We start from the raw sequence: 19,023 nt of genomic DNA on the forward strand, positions 1-19,023 counted from the left end.
CTTATTCATCTCTTGCCCTGAGTGACTAGAACAGTGTCTCATGCTTTAGTGGCTTAGTAAATCACTCTTGAATTCAGTTTAAATGAGAAAAGTCTTTTTTTATGAGTTAAGTGTTTTTGTAAGGAGTACTTATGGCTTAATTATTTTAGTCTCTTAAATGTTTTTGGTGAATAGTCTAGAACTTGAAAAGTAAAGCTATAACATTTTTACTTCATTCTCTGTAAATTCTGGAAATTATCCAATCAGATTAGTTAGAATTAAAGTTTAAATAAATTAAAATATTAATAATTTAAAATGTTTTTTTCCCCTCTCATTCGTTTCATTAGGAACTCAATAATGAAATAAATTTGCAGCAGACAGTGATCTATCAGGCTAGCCAAGCTCTTAACTGCTGCATTGATGAAGAGCATGGGAAAGGGTCACTAGAAGAAGCTGAAGCGGAAAGACTTCTTCTAATTGCAAGTATGTGTAGTACACCTGAAACAATTCCTTCAACTCAGAAAAAACTCATTTTGTTCAGTATATTTAGAAACTTCTTTTAGAGAAAGGCCCTTTTTTGAAGAATCTATTTCAGTTGATCTGCTTTTTGTTTCATATGCCATAAGATTTTTGGTACGTGTGAAAATTAAATGTAGTTTGCATGAGAGGTGAAGCAACTGCAATGCTTTTGAAGAGATATAGCTGTGAAGAATATGGCAAAGATGAGTATATGGCTATATTGTTGCAGGTATACACATACATGTATGTATATACATATGCTCTCACTGTACTTATCTATATATAGCTAAAAAATGTATGTGGATTTTATTGTGTTTGTATGAGTGGTGATAGACTGAAAGGGCATGTTGGGGTGGAGAGATTATATATTACATGAGAAAACTGACCAAAAGTTTAAGTACTAAATTATAAGGACTTGGAAAACAGAAGTAAAGATTTATCCAACCCTCTACCATTTGTTTGTGTAAAAAATAGTTATTGATTTTGTTGTTGGTCTTATGTGTACTTGCCACATCAGTACATTTTCTTGGATTAGAATTGTTTCTCATTTAGAACAGTCTTATTTTTAATGTTTGGTATATTGATTTGCATATTTCTACATAGCTGAGAAAAGAACACTTTTGATTGATGAATTAAATAAATTGAAGAATGAAGGGCCTCAGAGGAAGAATAAAATCAGTCCTATATCTCGGAGTGAATTTGCCCCATCTAAAGGATCAGTGACTTTGTCAGAAATCCGCTTGCCTCTAAAAGCAGATTTTGTCTGCAGTACAGTTCAGAAACCAGGTATGGTGATTTTTATTTGCATTACTGGTAGATCACATATTTAATTATGAACCTCTGCTACATTGAAATCGTGCAAATGGGAATAAGATACATAAAGATGTAAAGCTGTATTCTTGGGCTTTCAGTTCCTTTTATAAACATGTGTATAATAGTAACTAAGGGGAAATTTCATACATGGTGTTACTGATCTATACAGTAAGCAGGGTTCAACTGAAAATAGGCTAATTAAACATAATTTTGAACAAAATATATTTTCATAAGATGAGGTATTCTGACACAGCAGGTCATTCAGCTTTCATTAGTTAATTTTATTTTGAGCAGCATAGGGGCATCTTAGAAGAACTTATTTTACTTAGTTGATTTTATTTAAAATTCACTGCATTTTAGAAATTTTTTCTATAAATCCTGACACTGGTTATGGGAGTAAAGAGTGGAGACAATGATGATACTGCTATTGAAATTTTATTCCCTTTCCCCTTCTAGGTTGAATAAGTAAACTTTTCTAAACTGTGTAACCCACTAAAATTCATATATAAGCAGAGGGGTTAAGGAGAACATGCTATCAGGATCCGAAAGCAGGGCTGATGATATATAGCAAGGATAATACAGTTCAAATTTGGACAAGTTTTTCTCTAACATTTGTTTAAATTTTTATTTATGTGAAACATTCTTTTTGAGGGAAAAGAGGGCTAGATGGAGGTGAAAAGTGATTTTCAAGGTATAGGGAAAGTGAAGAATGGAGATCTTTAGAATTAGAGCATCAATATAGGAATGAGATAACTTATGTTCTAATTCTTGCTGTGTGATTTTGGTGGAGTGGGCAGATATCTATTGCTGATTTAGTGTGTACCTTTAGATAAAGAATTACTTAATGAAAGATAATGGAGAAATGGTTTATTTTTATTAAAATTTATCACTGGGTTACTTTCACAGAAATGTGGATTTTAATCTCACTTTTGAAAAAAACATTTTGCCATTTTGAGGCACATGTTATTTGCATAAAATTAGGGGTTAATAATTGAAATTGAGGGAGCAGAAGTTGAGGGATGTGGAGGGAAGTTATTTCAGTTCACATAACTGGAAGAGAACTGTTCCATGGTTCATTCTATGGTTGTTTATGTCTTAAGACTTTTTTGTGTCTAGAAAGTAGATTTTAGTAATTTTAAAATAAATTTTATATAAATTTTCCCCATCCAAAGGATCAATATTTTGTCAGAAATCTGCCTGCCTCTAAGAGCAGATTTTGTCTGCAGTACAGTTTGAAACCAGGTATGATGTTCCAGAATGCTGATTTAACTTGTACTTATTATATAATGTGATTACTTCTTACAGATGCAGCAAATTACTATTTCTTAATTATACTAAAAGCAGGAGCTGAAAATATGGTAGCCACACCTTTAGCAAGTACTTCAAACTCTCTTAATGGTGATGCTTTGACATTCAGTACTACATTTACTATGTAAGTGAATTTGACTTTTGGTGGTTCAGAAACATATTTCTTTGAAACTTAATATATTCTTTTTATATGGACAAATAACTAAGTTTTCAATTTGTTGGCTTAATTCTTTGTTTTTTATCTTTCCAGTAAGTAGCACGTTTCTTCTTTGTAACTATAGGTGTTTGTGGTTTGACATATATATATATGCAAACACTTTATATGTAGATATAAAAAAAATCTGGAGCATAATTTTTAAATATATGCTTTAAATTTCATGTATTTCATATTTAATCTCAATGAAAAGACATTCATAGGTAGTGTCACAGATTTATTTTAGAGTAAGAGAGTACAAATTCAGTTTGAAAAGACAATTTATTGAAGGTCTTGAGTTGTGAAATACTGAAGAAAATATTTGAACTTTTATAAAGGAAATAAATAAAATTTCCTTACCTTTTTTTATTATTTAATGTCTTATAAGTATTTTTTTTTTTTAAGATTTTATTTATTTATGCACCCAAGAGCTGGGGTACAGGCCAGAGATGCGGGGGGTGAGAGGATTCACCAGAGACAGAGTGGGAAACAGAACAGGCAGACTGACTGAAATGCACTGCTAAGGGGAGCAGTGGGGGAGACAGGAGAGGTCTGCTGCACCATGTGGGTTTCTTCCTGGCTGGCCGGGGATTGAACTCATGCTACAGAGGCCGTGAATTGCTTCATAGTGCGTTGCCTAACCCCTTGCGCCACCAGGGAGGCCCAGCTTATAAGTATTGTATTTAATTAAAAATGCAGTGAATTATTTTCCTCTCAGAGTGTTGTAACAGTATTTGTGATATCTTTCTTATGTCATAACATGGTTTTTTTTTTTTTTTTTTTGAGAGGGTTGATTTTTTTTTTTTTTTTTTTTAGATTTATTTATTTATACAAGCACTGGGGTACAGGCCAGAGGCGCGGGAGGGTGAGAGAATCCACCAGAGACAGAGCAGGGAGCAGAACAGGTAGAAGGACCGAAATACACTGCTGAGGGAAACAGCAGGCGAGACAGGAGAGGTCCATCATGCCAATGTGGGAATCTCCCCGGCCAGGCGGGAATTGAACTGGCACTGCAGAGGCTGTGGACAGTTTCACAGTGCTGCGCTCAACCCGCTGCACCACTGGGGAGGCCCATAACTTGGTTATTTTTAAAGTTTTATTTAATGCTTTATTTTTACAGGCAAGATGTGTCCAATGACTTTGAAATAAATATTGAAGTTTACAGCTTGGTAAGCAATTAGAACCTTCAAAAATAACTAGTAATGTATTGTTTTTGCTAATTTCTGTTATTGCTTTTAGATTGTTTTTTGCTATTCTAAGGCCTATGCCTTCCCATACACATTTAAGATAAACTTATCTATGTCTACAGAAGTAACTAATGGTGTATTTTTCTTAAAGATAGCAGATTTTAAGCTAACTGTATTTTGGTTTTGTGTGTAGGTACAAAAGAAAGATTCCTCAGGTCCTGATAAGAAGAAAAAAGCATACAAATCCAAGGTGAAAAGAAAAGAAACCAGTAAAAATATTATAATCAGAAATAATACCCATCATATTAAGTATATGTACAGTTTTTAGTGTTTATGAAATTTTTAGATCATTCTTATATCTCGAATTTCTAGACACTGTATTTAATAGGCATGAATATTAAAAGTAAACTTAGCAGTGAAATGATCATAACCTTAAGTATAAGACACTGATACATTCAAATTAGTTAATTCTATTTTCTCTACATTTACTTGACAACTAACTTTTAACCTTTTAAACTTTTCTCAAACCTTTTCTCTGAACTCTTACCAAGTCATCTAAGCCAGTGCAAAAAATGTTGTGGTCAAGTGTAAGGAATATCCTGTGTCAGAATGAGGAATAGAATGTCTAGCTTGATTCCTGATCTTTGTTCTTTTGTGCTTTTTCCAAGTCATCATTTAAACTAATTTTATTTTAGCTCTAACAAAAAAAGGTATGATGTATGAATAGTCCTAATAAAAAATTAAAGTATAATGTATTTATATTTAAGAATTATTTTTTATGTGGCAATATCTTAGCATCAAAATGTTCAATAGGAAATATACTGTCATCTTTTTTTCTAGGCTATTACTCCAAAACGACTTCTCACATCTATAACTACAGTAAGTTTTTTAAAAAATTGACCTCTCTTAGGAAATGTTAATCTTATTCAAAAGATTGTAAGTTGATTAACCAATTTTAGACACTTAGCATTATAGAAATCTTTAAAATATGCTGATGGTGAAGAATAGGGAATCTGGTATTTGCATAGGAAAAAATAATTTTCTCTGAAATGTGTTCTTGCATTATTAAAAAGTTATGTTTTTAGGGCCTCTCCTGGTGGTGCAGTGGTTGAGCGCTGGGCTGCGAGGTTGCCCGCAGCTTCTGCAGCGCCAGTTTGTTCCCTGGCTGCAGGCGAGGGTCCCACAAAAAAAAAGTTTTGTTTTTAATATTTAAGTTTCTATAGCAAATAAAAGAATAGCATGTTTATTTTTCATACTTTTTTTTTTTTTTTTTTTTTTTTTTTTAGAAAAGCAACCTTCATTCTTCAGGTGAGTGCATTTTGAACTATTTGAAGCAATACTATAATAAGGCAAAGAACTAAGCAATTGCATACTTTTACATATAAGCCATCTTGATTTATAAATGTTAACCTTAGTCCCCTTTGAATAATATTTTCTGTTTTCAGTAACACACATGCTTACTGGCCAGAATAACATGCTGTTGGGCTGCACTTTGTCAGACATTACCAGAGCTTATATCACATTATTGAAGCAGCAGTATGCATATAATACCTATTCACTTGACAACTGCAGCAAGTAGCACTCCAACTTCTGTCTGTAGATTTGTTTTGTGCTATCCACATTTTGTAGTTTATTTCTTCTACCTCTGCTGATCATGACTGGCATTGTATCTTGTGAGAAAATCACCTTACTAGTTCACTGAGAATTGTGGTACCAGAAAGTCAGGAAAGGCCTTCTCCTGAGTGGCTGTAGACCTATGCTTTCCAAAGGGGATTAGGATGGAACTAGTTTCATTATCAACTTTGACTTTTGGTCTCTTCTTTATGAAAGAAAATAACTTGGTACAGATCGACTCTCTGCTGCTCATTGTGTCATTGTAGATTATTAATAGCAATGAAGTCTTTTTTTTATCTCATAGGAAAACTGCTTCTTATGTACACACTTTTAGGTAGTGCCTTTAAAAACACATCAGTTCCAATTAAGTAGGGAGTGCCTGTACCTCATGTAAGTTTAATTTAAAATACTTAACAGTTTTCTTTCATTAGGAAAGAAAAGAATGGGAAATCAATTCTGGCATCCCATTCCCCCAATCCCCCTTCGCCTCCATATTTAGTGATGAAGGAAAATGAGACAAGTTTCTGTGTGGCATTTTAATTTCATTCTATTGGGGTGAGGTAATGAATTGTTATTTGCTCTTATACAAGTTATTGTGTACTAAACTTCATTTTCTTTTACTTCACAGTTATGGCCAGTCCAGGTGGTCTCAATGCTGTGCGTACCAGCAATTTCACCCTTGTTGGATCTTATGTGCTGTCGTTATCTTCAGTAGGAAACACTAAGTTTGCACTGGACAAGGTAGTCCAAATTTATTTATTTACTTAATTTTAGAAAAATTAAGTCAATACATCAGTAATTTCAAGTATTTGAAATCTTTGGCTAAAAATATATGTTCTGAGAATCATACATTTTAACTAGGCATAATGTATGTAAATGAATTTTTTTCACATAGAACTATTTCTCCCTTGTATCTTAATAATTTAAATCTTCCAAGTATTGTATGTTGTCACTTGTGACTAAAGAAGTATTACTTCTCACATGTAGATATTAAGTGATTAGTTTAAAAATTTAACTGGCCCATTTGAAGCACTGTTTTGAAATGGATAATGTTTTACAGATTTCTTTTAGACACACTAGGGAAAGAGACAATTTCTTGGGAAAGTACTTATGAATCAAATAGATTTTCTTCTTCAGTTCCCCCACCAATTAAAAAGTTTCAAAATTCAGATCTGTGTAATAATACTATCAGTACCTTTTTACCATAATGTGCTACAACTAACCTTTTAATTGTTAACAAATCCATTTGAACAAGTAAGAGAACTAGAGGCAAACTTTATTCCATGGATTGACTCCTGCTATATAACACAGCAGTATTTTAAATTATTATAAGAGGTTTTTGTAGTCAGAATAGAGAGAGGACTCTTTTCTGATGTGCTAGTAATTTCTTTATCATTGAGGAGTCTCTTCATCTCTCTGAGGTCTTATTTCTCAGTATAAAATATTCAGTTAGATTACAACGGTCTAATTTTAAAATTATGTAAAATGTTTTTCTTTTAATTGATAGCAAAATAGAGACTGAAATTTTGATTATAGTTAATGCCTAAATGTATTTTAACATGTTCAATTTTTTTAATTATGTGACTATTAGTAATTCAGGTAGCTTAACAAATTGAGTGATCTTGGATTTTTTTTCTCTTTCTTTTATTTTGTTTGTTTTAGATAAATTATGATGTAAAAGAGCGAGAGCTACTGGGCTATATGTTCCAGGAAAAGGTTGCCATATTTTCTTTGCTTGAAACTAATGAGGTTAAAAATCAATCTTTAACTTTTAGTGCATACCTATTTGTTTCACTAACCACTCTCATGTCTTTTTGGTTGTTTTGAATAATTAAGAACAGGAAGTACATTTTTTTTTTCTTTAGACTCTTGTAGATGGGTATCTTTTTTTTTACTTTCTTAAGTTTTTGAAGTTGACTTCGACAGTTCTTTTTTTCCCATGCATGTTTGGTATCTGGGCTTTTCTCCTATATTTATTTTTCATGTTACAAGTTTTTAACTTCTCTAGTTACTTCAACATTGATTTTTCTGGATACTAAACTTCCAAGTTAATAACTGTGTTTGAAACTATCAATATTATTGATGTTATAGATCTCAAAAGAGTTCTTGGTGATGTTTTAGATAAAAGTAGAAAACTTTATGGTCTTGATAGCTGTTGGGTTTGTTGCTATATAGCTAATATTTTATTATTTTGAAATTAAAATGCATCTAACATTAAAATTACAATAATTATTATATATTTTATTTATTTTTTTAATTCTTTTTTTTTTTAAGATTTATTTATACAAGAATGGGATATAGGCCAGATGTGCGGGAGGGTGAGAGGATTCACCAAAGACAGAGCAGGGGAACAGAACAGGCAGACTGACTGAAATACACTGCTGAGGGGAGCAGCGAGCGAGGCAGGAGAGGTCTGCCATGCCATGTGGGTATCTCCACCACCGGCAGGGATCGAACCTGCACTGCAGAGGCTGCAGACAGCTTCATAGTGCTGCACTCAACCATCTGCACCACCAGGGAGGCCTAAGGATGTCATTCTTTTTCACTGGGTGGGAGGAGTGACAGACTAGCATCTTCCTTTCTAGCTTAACCCAGAAATCAAATTTTAAATATAAGTATGTTGCCATTTTACTCTAAAGATATAACCTCTCCAGTTGAATTTTTCTTATATTTGTAATCTTTAATTAAAATTTAAAACTCATGAGTGGAAAATTCTGGAGTTTTGGAAGCAAACATAGTGTAGTACATACAGATGTTGATTTATGAGTCTGTATACTTGAAACTCTATACAGAGTTTTTACTTCAATTAAAAAAAAGTGTTCAAATAAATATGGAACACACCCAAGAAAACCAAATGTTTTGCTGCTTGATAATAATAATGCCCTAATTATTTATAATTTATATGTAAAAATAGATAAAACAAAAATTCAAAGATCAGTTCAACTATTATATCATAGGCAGCTTTTATAATTAAAGATACTTTGACATGAGGTGTCTTAGCACTAAGTATTAATATGTTGGTAAGAATGGTTTATTAAAAAACATTTCTTAGATGAATTTTTCATGCTAGATACAGAGTGTGATTTTTTTTTTTTTTTTTTTGGGAAGAAAATACCAGTCCCCAAAATTTCATTTAGGAAGAGCAACGTAGTCTCAATTTAGGTGCTTAATTTTTATTTGTCAATTCTTGCTTCATATATTTCAAAGCTACATATGCTATTTGGTGCATAAACATTTAATATTATATGTTTCTGATGAATTGTTCACTTTATCTCTGATGATCTTCTTTATCTTAAAGTCTATTTTATTATTACTGTTTGTGTGTTAAATCCTTCTTTATTCCCTACCTATCTATGTCCGTGTGTCAAATCTATGTGTTATAAACTTATTGTATGGGTATATTTGGTTATCTATTCTGATAGTCTTTTGTCTTTGCACTGACATATTTATTCCATTTCTATTTAATACGATATTAATATGGTTTGGTTAGTCTCTTATAAGAGCAGGATAAATCTGGTTTGTGTCCTATTTTTTTTAATAAAATCTCATATTAACATGGAGCATCTATCACAATTAATGAATCGATATCGATGTATTATTATTAGCTGACATTCATTTGCTAGTTTTTATACTAAACTATTTGAAACACAGTCATGCCCATTTGTTTATGTATGGTTACTAACTCCTTTCAAGCTTTAATGGCTGAGTTGAATAGTAGCAACTGAGATAGTAAGATCTGTATATTTCAGCTGTAAAAACCCAGTTGTAAAATATTAGCTGGGTTTTTACAGAAAAGATTCATAGACCCCCTTGTCTACTATTTGTTCTTTTTTTCCTATTTGTCACGTGTATTCTTTATCCTTTTGTCTTTTCTTTCTTGCCTTTTGGAATAATTGATTATTTTAGTTATCTTTTTTATGTTTATACAAGCACTGGGGTACAGGCTAGAGGCACGGGAGGGTGAGAGAATCCACCAGAGACAGAGTGGGGAGCAGAACAGGCAGAAGGACCGAAATGCACTGCTGAGGGGAGCAGCGGGCGAGACAGGAGAATCTGCAGCGCCATGTGGGAATCTCCCTGGCCGGCTGGGAATTGAACTGGCGCCACGGAGGCTGCGGACAGCCTCACAGCGCTGTGTTCAACCTGTTGCGCCACCCGGGAGGTCCGTTCTGTTGACTTTTTAGCTATACTTCTCTGTTCTTTTTTTTAAATTGTTTCCAGGTGGGCCTCCCTGGTGGCGCAAGGGGTTAAGACGCAACCTATGAAGCTGTCCACAGCCTCTGCAGCATGTATTAGATCCCCCAGCCAGCCAGGGAGCAACCCACATGGCGCAGCAAACCTCTCCTGACTTGCCCACTGCTCCCCTCAGGAGTGTACTTCAATCAATTTTCCTGTTCTGTTCCTCACTCTGTCTCTGGTGAATCCTCTCTCCTCTCTCCCCTCCATACAACCCCCCCCCACCCCCACCAAACACACACACCTCTGGCCTGTATCCCAGCTCTTGTATACATACACACATAAATAAATAAATAAATAAATCTTTAAAAAAAATAAGTAAAATTGTTGCCAGGGACTCCAGTTCAATGTATGTTAAACTGTTGACTGTTTTCCTACAAGTGTGTCCACTCTTTTTGGGTCCACTCTTTTTGGGTCCACTCTTTTCGGGTCTTATTTACCAGTTTTTTCAGTTCACAACAGCATTTTAGTACAAAGAGATTAAACTGTAGAGATTTTGACAGGAAACAACTAATTAGAACTTACTGTGTAAGTCTGTTTCTCCCAGCTAGTCCTTGTCCTTGACTCTGAAAGTAAAGTTCATTTTCAACTTATAGCAGTGACTATTATTTTTCAGTCAGTACATGTTTTTTTCTGATTTGCTTCAGTCTCCTGTTAAGCTCAGTCAATGAATTACTCATCTCAGACTTCATTTTATAATTTCCTTTTGGATCTCTTGGAGCTTCCATTTCTCTTTGAAATTCTCCTTCTCACCCATTTTTGTTAATCTTTTGTTCTCAATTGTTTAACATTATAAATGTCCTTCCCTTGTAATTTATCTGTGGGTCTGCTAGTGACAGGTTTTTGTTTGTTTTCTCTTGTTTGATTTCTCTTGATTCAATTCTCTGATGACCTAAAGAAAAATAAGATTTTTCTTAGTTTATCCAGTGATTTCATATTGTAACAGTAGAAGTAGTATATTTTGTGACCTTTTACATCCTAATTGGAAGTAGAACTCTTAATATGTAATGGAAGTAGAACTCCTTTTTGTGTACTCTTCTTACCATACACATTGGGAGAAATTTAATGGACAGAATTTAGATATGCTTTTGTGTGTACCTATAACTATGAAATCAGCCATGGTTGGGAGTGAAGAGGCCTCACATCATGAGGTCAAGAGAAAACAAGGTCAGATATTTTGTTTGTTTTCTCTTGTAAAGCAGGTCACATATTCCTGCTTTTTCACTTCTTAAAATTTTAAAATTGTCGGCCACATGTCATATTATAAAAGATCAATAGAGATTGAATAAGTTGCTCTTTTTCCTCTCAGCTTGGACTAGGCATGACGTCTTTCATATAATGAGAAGTTGAGCTGAGATTGGCTTTAGACTTGGTTCAGCTCTTTTAAATGTTTTGAGAATGAGGCCCTACTTTTCAGCAGAATTTTGGAATGTAATTTCTGCAAGACTACAAGATTTCTGTCTTTTTTCCAGACTTTTCTTCAGTTTGTGGCACTGTACTTAGCAAAATTCTTATTGGTATCAATTGACAGAACAAGAACACCAGCTTAGACTCTGGGCTGCTGGTGATGCTCATCTACCTTGAGAGTCTAAATGCAAACTGTTAAAGGCTCAATTGGTTTTTCTTTACCTTCAAAATGTATTGCCTAGGCCTGTTTGCTCCTGTGTAGGTCCTTGCTCCCAGGGAGTGAAGTGGCCTTCAGTTTGGCACACCCATGAGAGGATAGTCCCTACTGGAATTTAGCCCATTTAATCTTTTGCTTCCCACAATTCTCTGATAATCTAAAGAAAAATAAGATTTTTCTTAGTTTATCTAGTGATTTCATATTGTAACAGTAGAAGTAGTGTATCTTATGACCTTTTACATCCTAATTGGAAGTAGAACTCTTAATATGTAATGGAAGTAGAACTTCTTTTTGTATACTTTTCTTACTGTACACATTGGGAGAAATTTAATGGACAGAATTTAGATATGCTTTTGTGTGTACCTATAACTATGAAATCAGCCATGGTTGGGAGTGAAGAGGCCTCACATCATGACAGTAGTGGAATCTAGTATGGAATAGGCAATTTCAGACCTTCATAGATAAGTCTTCAGATATTCAATATTGGCTTTCACTTCTAGGTCTCTTTACATCTTTCTGTCCTCCCTGCAATGCAAACTAATTTTGCATTAATTTTAAAAATCTGCCTGAAAGTAGAATGGCACAATCATTTAGTAAAAATTGTCATTATATTTATCAGCTACATATTATCTATATTTATCAATTTTGTTTTTTATCTATGTGTAACCTGCTAGATAGTTATTTCTCAAAAAACTTGTTCTTTGGCAGTAAATTTATGTGTGTATGTGCATACATATATATATATGTAATCTAGCATTTATCAGTACTTCATTACTTCCTATGATTGACTAATATTCCATTCTATATATATACTGCAGTTTGTCTATTCATCTATTGATGGAGTTTGGACTGTTCTTTTGACTATTTTGAATAATGCTGTTCTGGATTTAGATGTACATGTACTTATTTGAATACTGGTTTCAGTTCTTTTGGGTACATAATTAAGAGAAGAATTATGGGGTCACTGTGATAATTCTGTTTAACTTTTTGAGGAATCACCAAACTGTTTTCACAGTACCTGTACCATTTGACATTTCTTTTCGTGATGTGGGTTCCAATGCCTCTGTCTTTGCCAAAGCATGTTATTTTCCACGTATTTGATTATAGTCATCCTAGTTGACATGAAATAGTACTTCATTGTGGTTTTAATTTGCATTTCTGTAATGACTGTTACCATTGAACATCTCTAAATAGGCTGGTTGGCCTTTTATATATCTTTTTTGAAGAAACCTATTTCAACTTCTTTGATAAATACCCAGAAGTGGAATTGTTTCATTATATAGTAATTCTATTTTTTTATTGGTTGAGGAACCTCCAAACTGAAAAGTTTTTAATTTTGATGAAATCTAATGTATCCTTTTTTCTTTTGTTGCTTATGTTATTGGTATCATATCTGAGGATACATTATCAAATTCATGATTGTAAAGATTTACCTCTGTTTTCTTCCAAGAGTTTTGTTTTAACTCTCATATATGTCATCAATTCATTTTAATTTTTATGTATGTGAGGTAGGGATCCAGCTTCAGTCTTTTTTTTAAAATAAATTTTATTTTTATATTCCCCATACAATTGCAACCCCCTTATTTTGACCCCAATCCCTCCCCTCCCCGCTCCCCACCCCCCATAGAGTGTCTCTGGTTCATACTTTTTTGTTGATTTTGATTTTCACTTTCTTATAGTTATTCATTTTCCTGGTCCCTTATTTAAGTTTTCTAGATTCCTGCTATGAGTGAGACCATCCGGTATTTTTCTTTTATCTTTCTGGCTTATTTCGCTGAGCATGATCCCTTCCAGCTCCATCCATGTTGCTGCAAATTGCATGTGTTTATCTTTTTTGAATGCTGAGTAATATTCCATGGTGTATATGTACCACATCTTCTTGATCCAGTCATCTATTTTTGGGCATTTGGGTTGTTTCTAAAACTTAGCTATTGTAAACAGTGCTGCTATAAACATAGGGGTGCAGGTGCTCTTTGGAATTGATGTTTCTGTGTCCTTTGGGTAAGTACCTAGGAGTGGAATTGCTGGATCGTATGGAAGCTCTATGTTTAGTAGGTCAAGAAATCTCCACACAGCTCTCCATAGTGGTTGGACCAGTTTGCACTCCCACCAATAGTGCAGGAGAGTTCCTTTTTCTCCACATCCTCGCCAACATTTGTTGTTGCTAGTTTTTTTAATATGTGCCATTCTCACTGGTGTAAGAATGGTATCTCATGGTAGTTTTGATTTGCATTTCCCTGATTACAAGTGATGTTGAACATTTTTTTCATATGCCTGTTGGCCATTTGCATTTCCTCCTCAGAGAAGTTTCTTTTTAGCTCTTCTGCCCATTTTTTGACTGGATTATTTTCTTTGTTGTTGTTGAGTCTCATCAGCTCTTTGCAGATTTTTGTGATCAGTCCTTTATCATTAGTGTTGTGTGCAAAAATGTTCTCCCAGTTGGTGGGATTTCTCTTTGTTTCTGTTATTGTCTCTTTTGCTGTGCAGAAGCTCTTTAATTTGATGTAGTCCCAGCTGTTTATCTTTGCCTTCACTATCACTGCTTTGGGTGATGTGTCTGTAAAGATGTCTTTGATGTGCATATCACGTAGTTTTTTGCCTATATTTCCTTCTATGTATTTTATGGTTTCAGGTCTTATGTCTAGTTCTTTAATCCATTTTGAGTTGATTTTTGTGCATGAGTGAGATAGTGGTCAAGCTTCATTCTTTTGCATATAGCGACCCAGTTTTCCCAGCACCATTTATTGAACAAACTTTCTTTGCTCCAATGCATAGTCTTTGCTCCTTTGTCAAAGATTAGTTGACCATATATCTGTGGGTTTATTTCTGGATTTTCTATTCGATTCCATTGGTCTGTGTGTCTGTTCTTGTTCCAATACCATGCAGTTTTGATGATTATAGCTTTGTAGTATAGTTTGAAGTCTGGGCGTGTGATGCCTCCATTCCCTTCTTTTTTTTTTTCAGGAGAGCTTTGGCTATTCAGGGTTTTTGGTGATTCCATATGAATTTCATCAATAATTGTTCTATTTCTTTGAAGAATGACATTGAAATTTTTATTGGAATAGCATTGAATCTGTATATTGCTTTTGGTAGGATGGCCATTTTAATAATGTTTATACTTCCAATCCATGAGCAGGGATGTCTTTCCATTTCTTTGTGTCTTCTTCTATTTCTTTTAACAGTGTTTTATAGTTTTCCTTGTATATATACTTTACCTCCTTTGTTAGATTTATTTCCAAGTATTTGATTTTTTTGTTTTGATAATAAAAGGGATGGTTTTTTAAATTTCTTCTTCTTCAGATTTATTGTTTGTGTATAGGAAGGCTACTGACTTTTGCGTGTTGATTTTGTATCCTGCCACTTTGCTGAACTGATTGATGAGTTGAATTAGTTTTTTTGTGGAGTTTTTGGGGTTCTCTATGTATATTATCATATCATCTGCAAATAGTGATAGTTTGACTTCTTCTTTTCCTATTTGGATTCCTTGTATGTCTTTCTCTTGTCTTATTTCTCTGGCTAGGACTTCCAGTATTATACTGAAAAGCAGTGGTGAGAGTGCACATCCTTGTCTTGTTCCAGATCTTAATGGAAACGCTTTCAGCTTTTCGCCATTGAGAATGATACGGGCTGTTGGCTTGTCATATATGGCCTTTATGATGTTGAGGTATGTTCCTTGTACCCAAGAATTTCAAGGGCTTTTATCATGAATGGGTGTTGCACTTTGTTGAAAGCTTTCTCAGCATCTATTGATATTATCATATGGTTTTTATATTTCTTTATGTTGATGTGTTGGATAACGTTGATTGATTTTCGGATATTGAACCATCCTTGTGTCCCTGGCATGAATCCTACTTGGTCGTGGTGAATTATCTTATGGATGCATTGTTGGATTCTGAGAGCTAAAATTTTATTGAGGATTTTTGTATCAGTTTTCATTAGGGAGATTGGCCTGTAGTTTTCCTTTTTTTGTGTTGTCCTTGTTCGGTTTTGGTATTAGTGTAATGTGGGCTTCACAGAACGTGTTTGGTATTGTCCTTTCCTTCTCAATTTTTTGGAATAGTTTGTGAAGGATAGGCACTAATTTGTCTCTGAATGTTTGGTAGAATTCATTTGTGAATCCATCAGGTCCTGGGCTTTTGTTTTTGGGGAGGTTTTTGATTACCATTTCAATTTCACTGCTTGTAATTGGTTGGTTTAGGTGTTCTATTTCTTCTTTATCTAGCTTTGGGTGATTGTAGAGTTGTAGGAATTTGTCCATCTCCTCTAGATTGTTGAACTTGTTTCCGTATAATTGTTCAAAGTAGTTACTGATTATTCTTTTGATTTCTGCTGTGTCCGTTGTGATTTCTCCTCTTTCATTTATGATCCTGTTTATTTGTGCTTTCTCCCTTTTTTCCTTTGTGAGCCTGGCTAGGGGTTTGTCTATTTTATTGATTTTTTTTCAAAGAACCAGTTCTTGGTTTCATTGATCTTTTGGATTGTTTTTTTAGTTTCAATTTCATTTCTTTCTGCTTTGGTTTTTATTATTTCTTTTCTTCTACTGGTTTTGGGTTTTTTTTTTGTTGTTCTTTTTCTAGATTTTGAGCTTCGAGATTAGGTTGTTTCTTTGAGTTCTTTCTTATTTCTTGATGTGAGCCTCTATTGCTATATATTTTCCTCTTATTACTGCTTTTGCTGCATCCCATACATTTAGGAAATTGGTGTCCTCATTGTCATTCAATTCAAAGAATTTTTTAATTTCTTCTTTGATCTCCTCATTAGTTCAGTGGTCTTCCAGTAGTGTGGTTTTCAATCTCAATGGGGTAGGAGAGTTCCTTGCCTTCTTTTTATGGTTTATTTCTAGTTTGATTCCTTCATGGTCAGAAAAGATGGTTGGTATGATTTCAATCTTGGTGTATCTGTTGATGTTTGTCTTGTGTCCCAGTATGTGATCGATCCTGGAGAATGATCTGTGTGCACTTGAGAAAAATGTGTATTCCATTTTTTTTGGGTTTAGTGTTCTATAGATGTCTGTTAAACCCAAGCGCTCTAGGTCTTTATTTAGAGCTTTGGTGTCTTTACTTGTTTTTTGTCTTGTTGATCTATCCATTGTTGATAGTGGTGTGTTGAAGTCTCCTACTACGTATGTGTTTTCTCTGATGTCTGTTTTCAGAGATGACAATAGTTGTCTGATATATTTTGGTGCTCCTTCGTTTGGTGAATATATGTTAATGAGTGTTATTTCTTCTTGAAGTATTGTCCCCTTGATCATAATGTCGTGACTGTTGGGGTCTCTTTTTATCTTTTTGAGCTTGAAATCTGTTTTATCTGATATAAATGTAGCTGTTCCTGCTTTCTTTTTTGGTCCATTTGCTTGTAGGATTGTTTTCTATCCTTTAACTTTGAGTCTGTTTTTATCTTTTGTAGCTAAATGTGTTTCCTGCAGACAGTAAAAGGTTGGGTTTTGTTTCTTAATCCAGGCTGCAACTCTGTGTCTTTTTATTGAAGAGTTTAGTCCATTTACATTTAGAGTTAATATTGATATGTTAGCATCTGTATTTGCCATTGTGTTTGTCTTTCCTTTGATTTTATTTATTTATTCTTTTAATAACTTTTTTTTTTTTTTTTTGGCTTTCTTTCGTTGTTATTCGTCCCTCTGAGGTTCTGGCTTTAGGACTCCTTGTAGCATTTTTTGGAGTGTGGGTTTAGTTGTAATGAAATTCCAGAGTTTCTTTTTGTCTGGGAAGGTCCTTATTCTTTCTTCATAGAGGAAGGAGAGCTTTGCGGGATAGAGTATTCTTGGTTGGCCTCTGTTTTCTTGGAGTCCGTTGACTATGTCCCTCCACTCTCTCCTTGCCCGTAGTGTTTCTTCGGAGATGTCTGATGTCAGCCTGATTGGTTTTCCTTTGAATGTTATCTGTTTCTTCCCTCTTGTCAGCTTCATTAATTTTTCCTTGTCCTGGATTCTTGGGAGCTTTACTATTATGTGTCTTGCTGTATTTTTCCTTTCGTCGTGGAAGTTTGGTGTTCTTCTTGCTTCTTGTATATCAATTTTCAGCTCCTTCTTCACGTTTGGGATGTTCTCTTCAATTATCTCCTTGAATATTTTCTCTGTTCCTACATCTCTCTCCTTTCCTTCTGGGATTCCTATAACTCTTATATTTCCTTTCCTCATGGAGTCAGATAGTTCCCGAAGTCTTTCTTTGGTCTTTTTCCTTCTTACTTCTCTTTCCTTTTCTGTTTTGGTTCTTTTTATTTCTGTGTCTTCAAGAGAACTTATTCGTTTTTCCATTTCCATCTATTCTGCCTTCATTGCTTTTCTCAGAGTTCTTTAGTGCCTCCATTAATTCTTTGATCTCCTGCATTTCTTTTACTTCCCTCTTTAGGGACTCAATTTCATTCTTCTGGTCGTTGATTATTTTTCCCTTATCATTGTTTTCCTTTATGACTTCTGTCAGTTTTTTAATCATGGCAATTTTAAATTCTCTTTCTGGAAGGCTCAGAACTTCTTCCAAGTTACTGTTGATGCAATCTGGGGGGTGGTTTTCTTTTTGTGGTGTGCTTTTTTCCTGAGGAGTTGCTAGGTTGCGTGTGGTTCTTCTACTCCCTACTGTCTGTTTTCTAATTTGCTGCATGCATTGGGACACTGTGTTGCTGGGACTGGCCGGCATCTTGGGTGAACTTCTGCACTCCCCTCTGGCTCCTCCGGGAGCCATCTGTCGGTTTCAAGCAGTCTTTACTGACGAAAGGTCTCTGTTCTAAAATGCTGATGTGGGGACACACTACCCTGTGCACCTGGTCTGCCCTGGCGTTGGGTTCCCGCTCCCCCTCTGGGCTCGGACTGCGGGCCTGAAGGGGCCTGGCGTGGGCAAACTTCCCTGCTCACCTCTGGGTCCTCCAGGAGCCTTCTGCTGGTTTCAGGCAGTCTTTACTGAGAAATGTCCCTGTTCTAAAATGGCGATGCGGGACACACTCCCCGTGTGCCCGGACTACCCCGGCGGTGGGTTCCTGCTCTCACTCTGGGCTGGGACTGGAGGCCAGAATGGGCCTGGCGTGGGACAACTTCCCAGCTCACCTCTGGTTCCTCCGGGAGCCTTCTGCTGGTTTCAGGCAGTCTTTACTGAATAAATGTCCCTGTCTAAATGGTGATGCGGGACGCACTCCCTGCGCGCCCGGTGTCAGGCACACTCTTCTGCGTGCCCAGTTTGCCCTGGCCGTGGGTACCCGCTCCTCCTCTGGGCTCGGACTGCTGGTCAGAAGGGGCCTGGCGTGGGCGAGCTTCCCAGCTCACCACTGGCTCCTCCCCGAGCCTTCTGCTGGTTTCAAGCAGTCTTTACTGAAGAAAGGTACCTGTTCTATGGGGTGTTGGTGATTTTTTTTTCTGGTCACTTGGTGGAGCCAGAGATCTCTCCTAGTGTCTTTGGGGAGCTGTATTTTTCACCCCGTGGGACAGGGAACAGAGTGGGGGTGTTGGGGAAAGCCTCAACGGCTTTGGGGTGCTGTGTCTACCTTGTTCCTCACCGTCGTGGGGAACCCATGCCCCGAATTTCGTGCCCCAGGTCTCAGTTCCA

At 35.4% G+C, this 19,023-nt stretch overlaps 1 protein-coding gene across 3 annotated transcripts in view; it reads left to right on the forward strand.

Moving 5' to 3' along the window:
- ANLN (anillin, actin binding protein) overlaps positions 1-19,023 on the forward strand; it is a gene marked incomplete at both ends in the record, with an annotated part of 58,172 nt that overhangs the window by 28,053 nt on the left and 11,096 nt on the right. For 2 of the 3 annotated variants that reach the window (XM_084229392.1, XM_084229393.1), the window contains 8 exons: positions 327-462; positions 1,102-1,284; positions 2,617-2,743; positions 3,933-3,981; positions 4,193-4,249; positions 4,840-4,878; positions 5,286-5,307; positions 6,242-6,354. In XM_084229392.1, the coding sequence (XP_084085518.1) occupies positions 327-462; positions 1,102-1,284; positions 2,617-2,743; positions 3,933-3,981; positions 4,193-4,249; positions 4,840-4,878; positions 5,286-5,307; positions 6,242-6,354 (726 nt within the window). Of the gene's footprint in view, positions 1-326; positions 463-1,101; positions 1,285-2,616; positions 2,744-3,932; positions 3,982-4,192; positions 4,250-4,839; positions 4,879-5,285; positions 5,308-6,241; positions 6,355-7,275; positions 7,330-19,023 lie in introns of all 3 variants that reach the window. The other variant, XM_084229391.1, reaches the window with a different exon arrangement.

Source organism: Talpa europaea (genome assembly GCF_964194135.1).
Source record: "Talpa europaea genome assembly, chromosome: 3".
Taxonomy (NCBI): domain Eukaryota; kingdom Metazoa; phylum Chordata; class Mammalia; order Eulipotyphla; family Talpidae; genus Talpa; species Talpa europaea.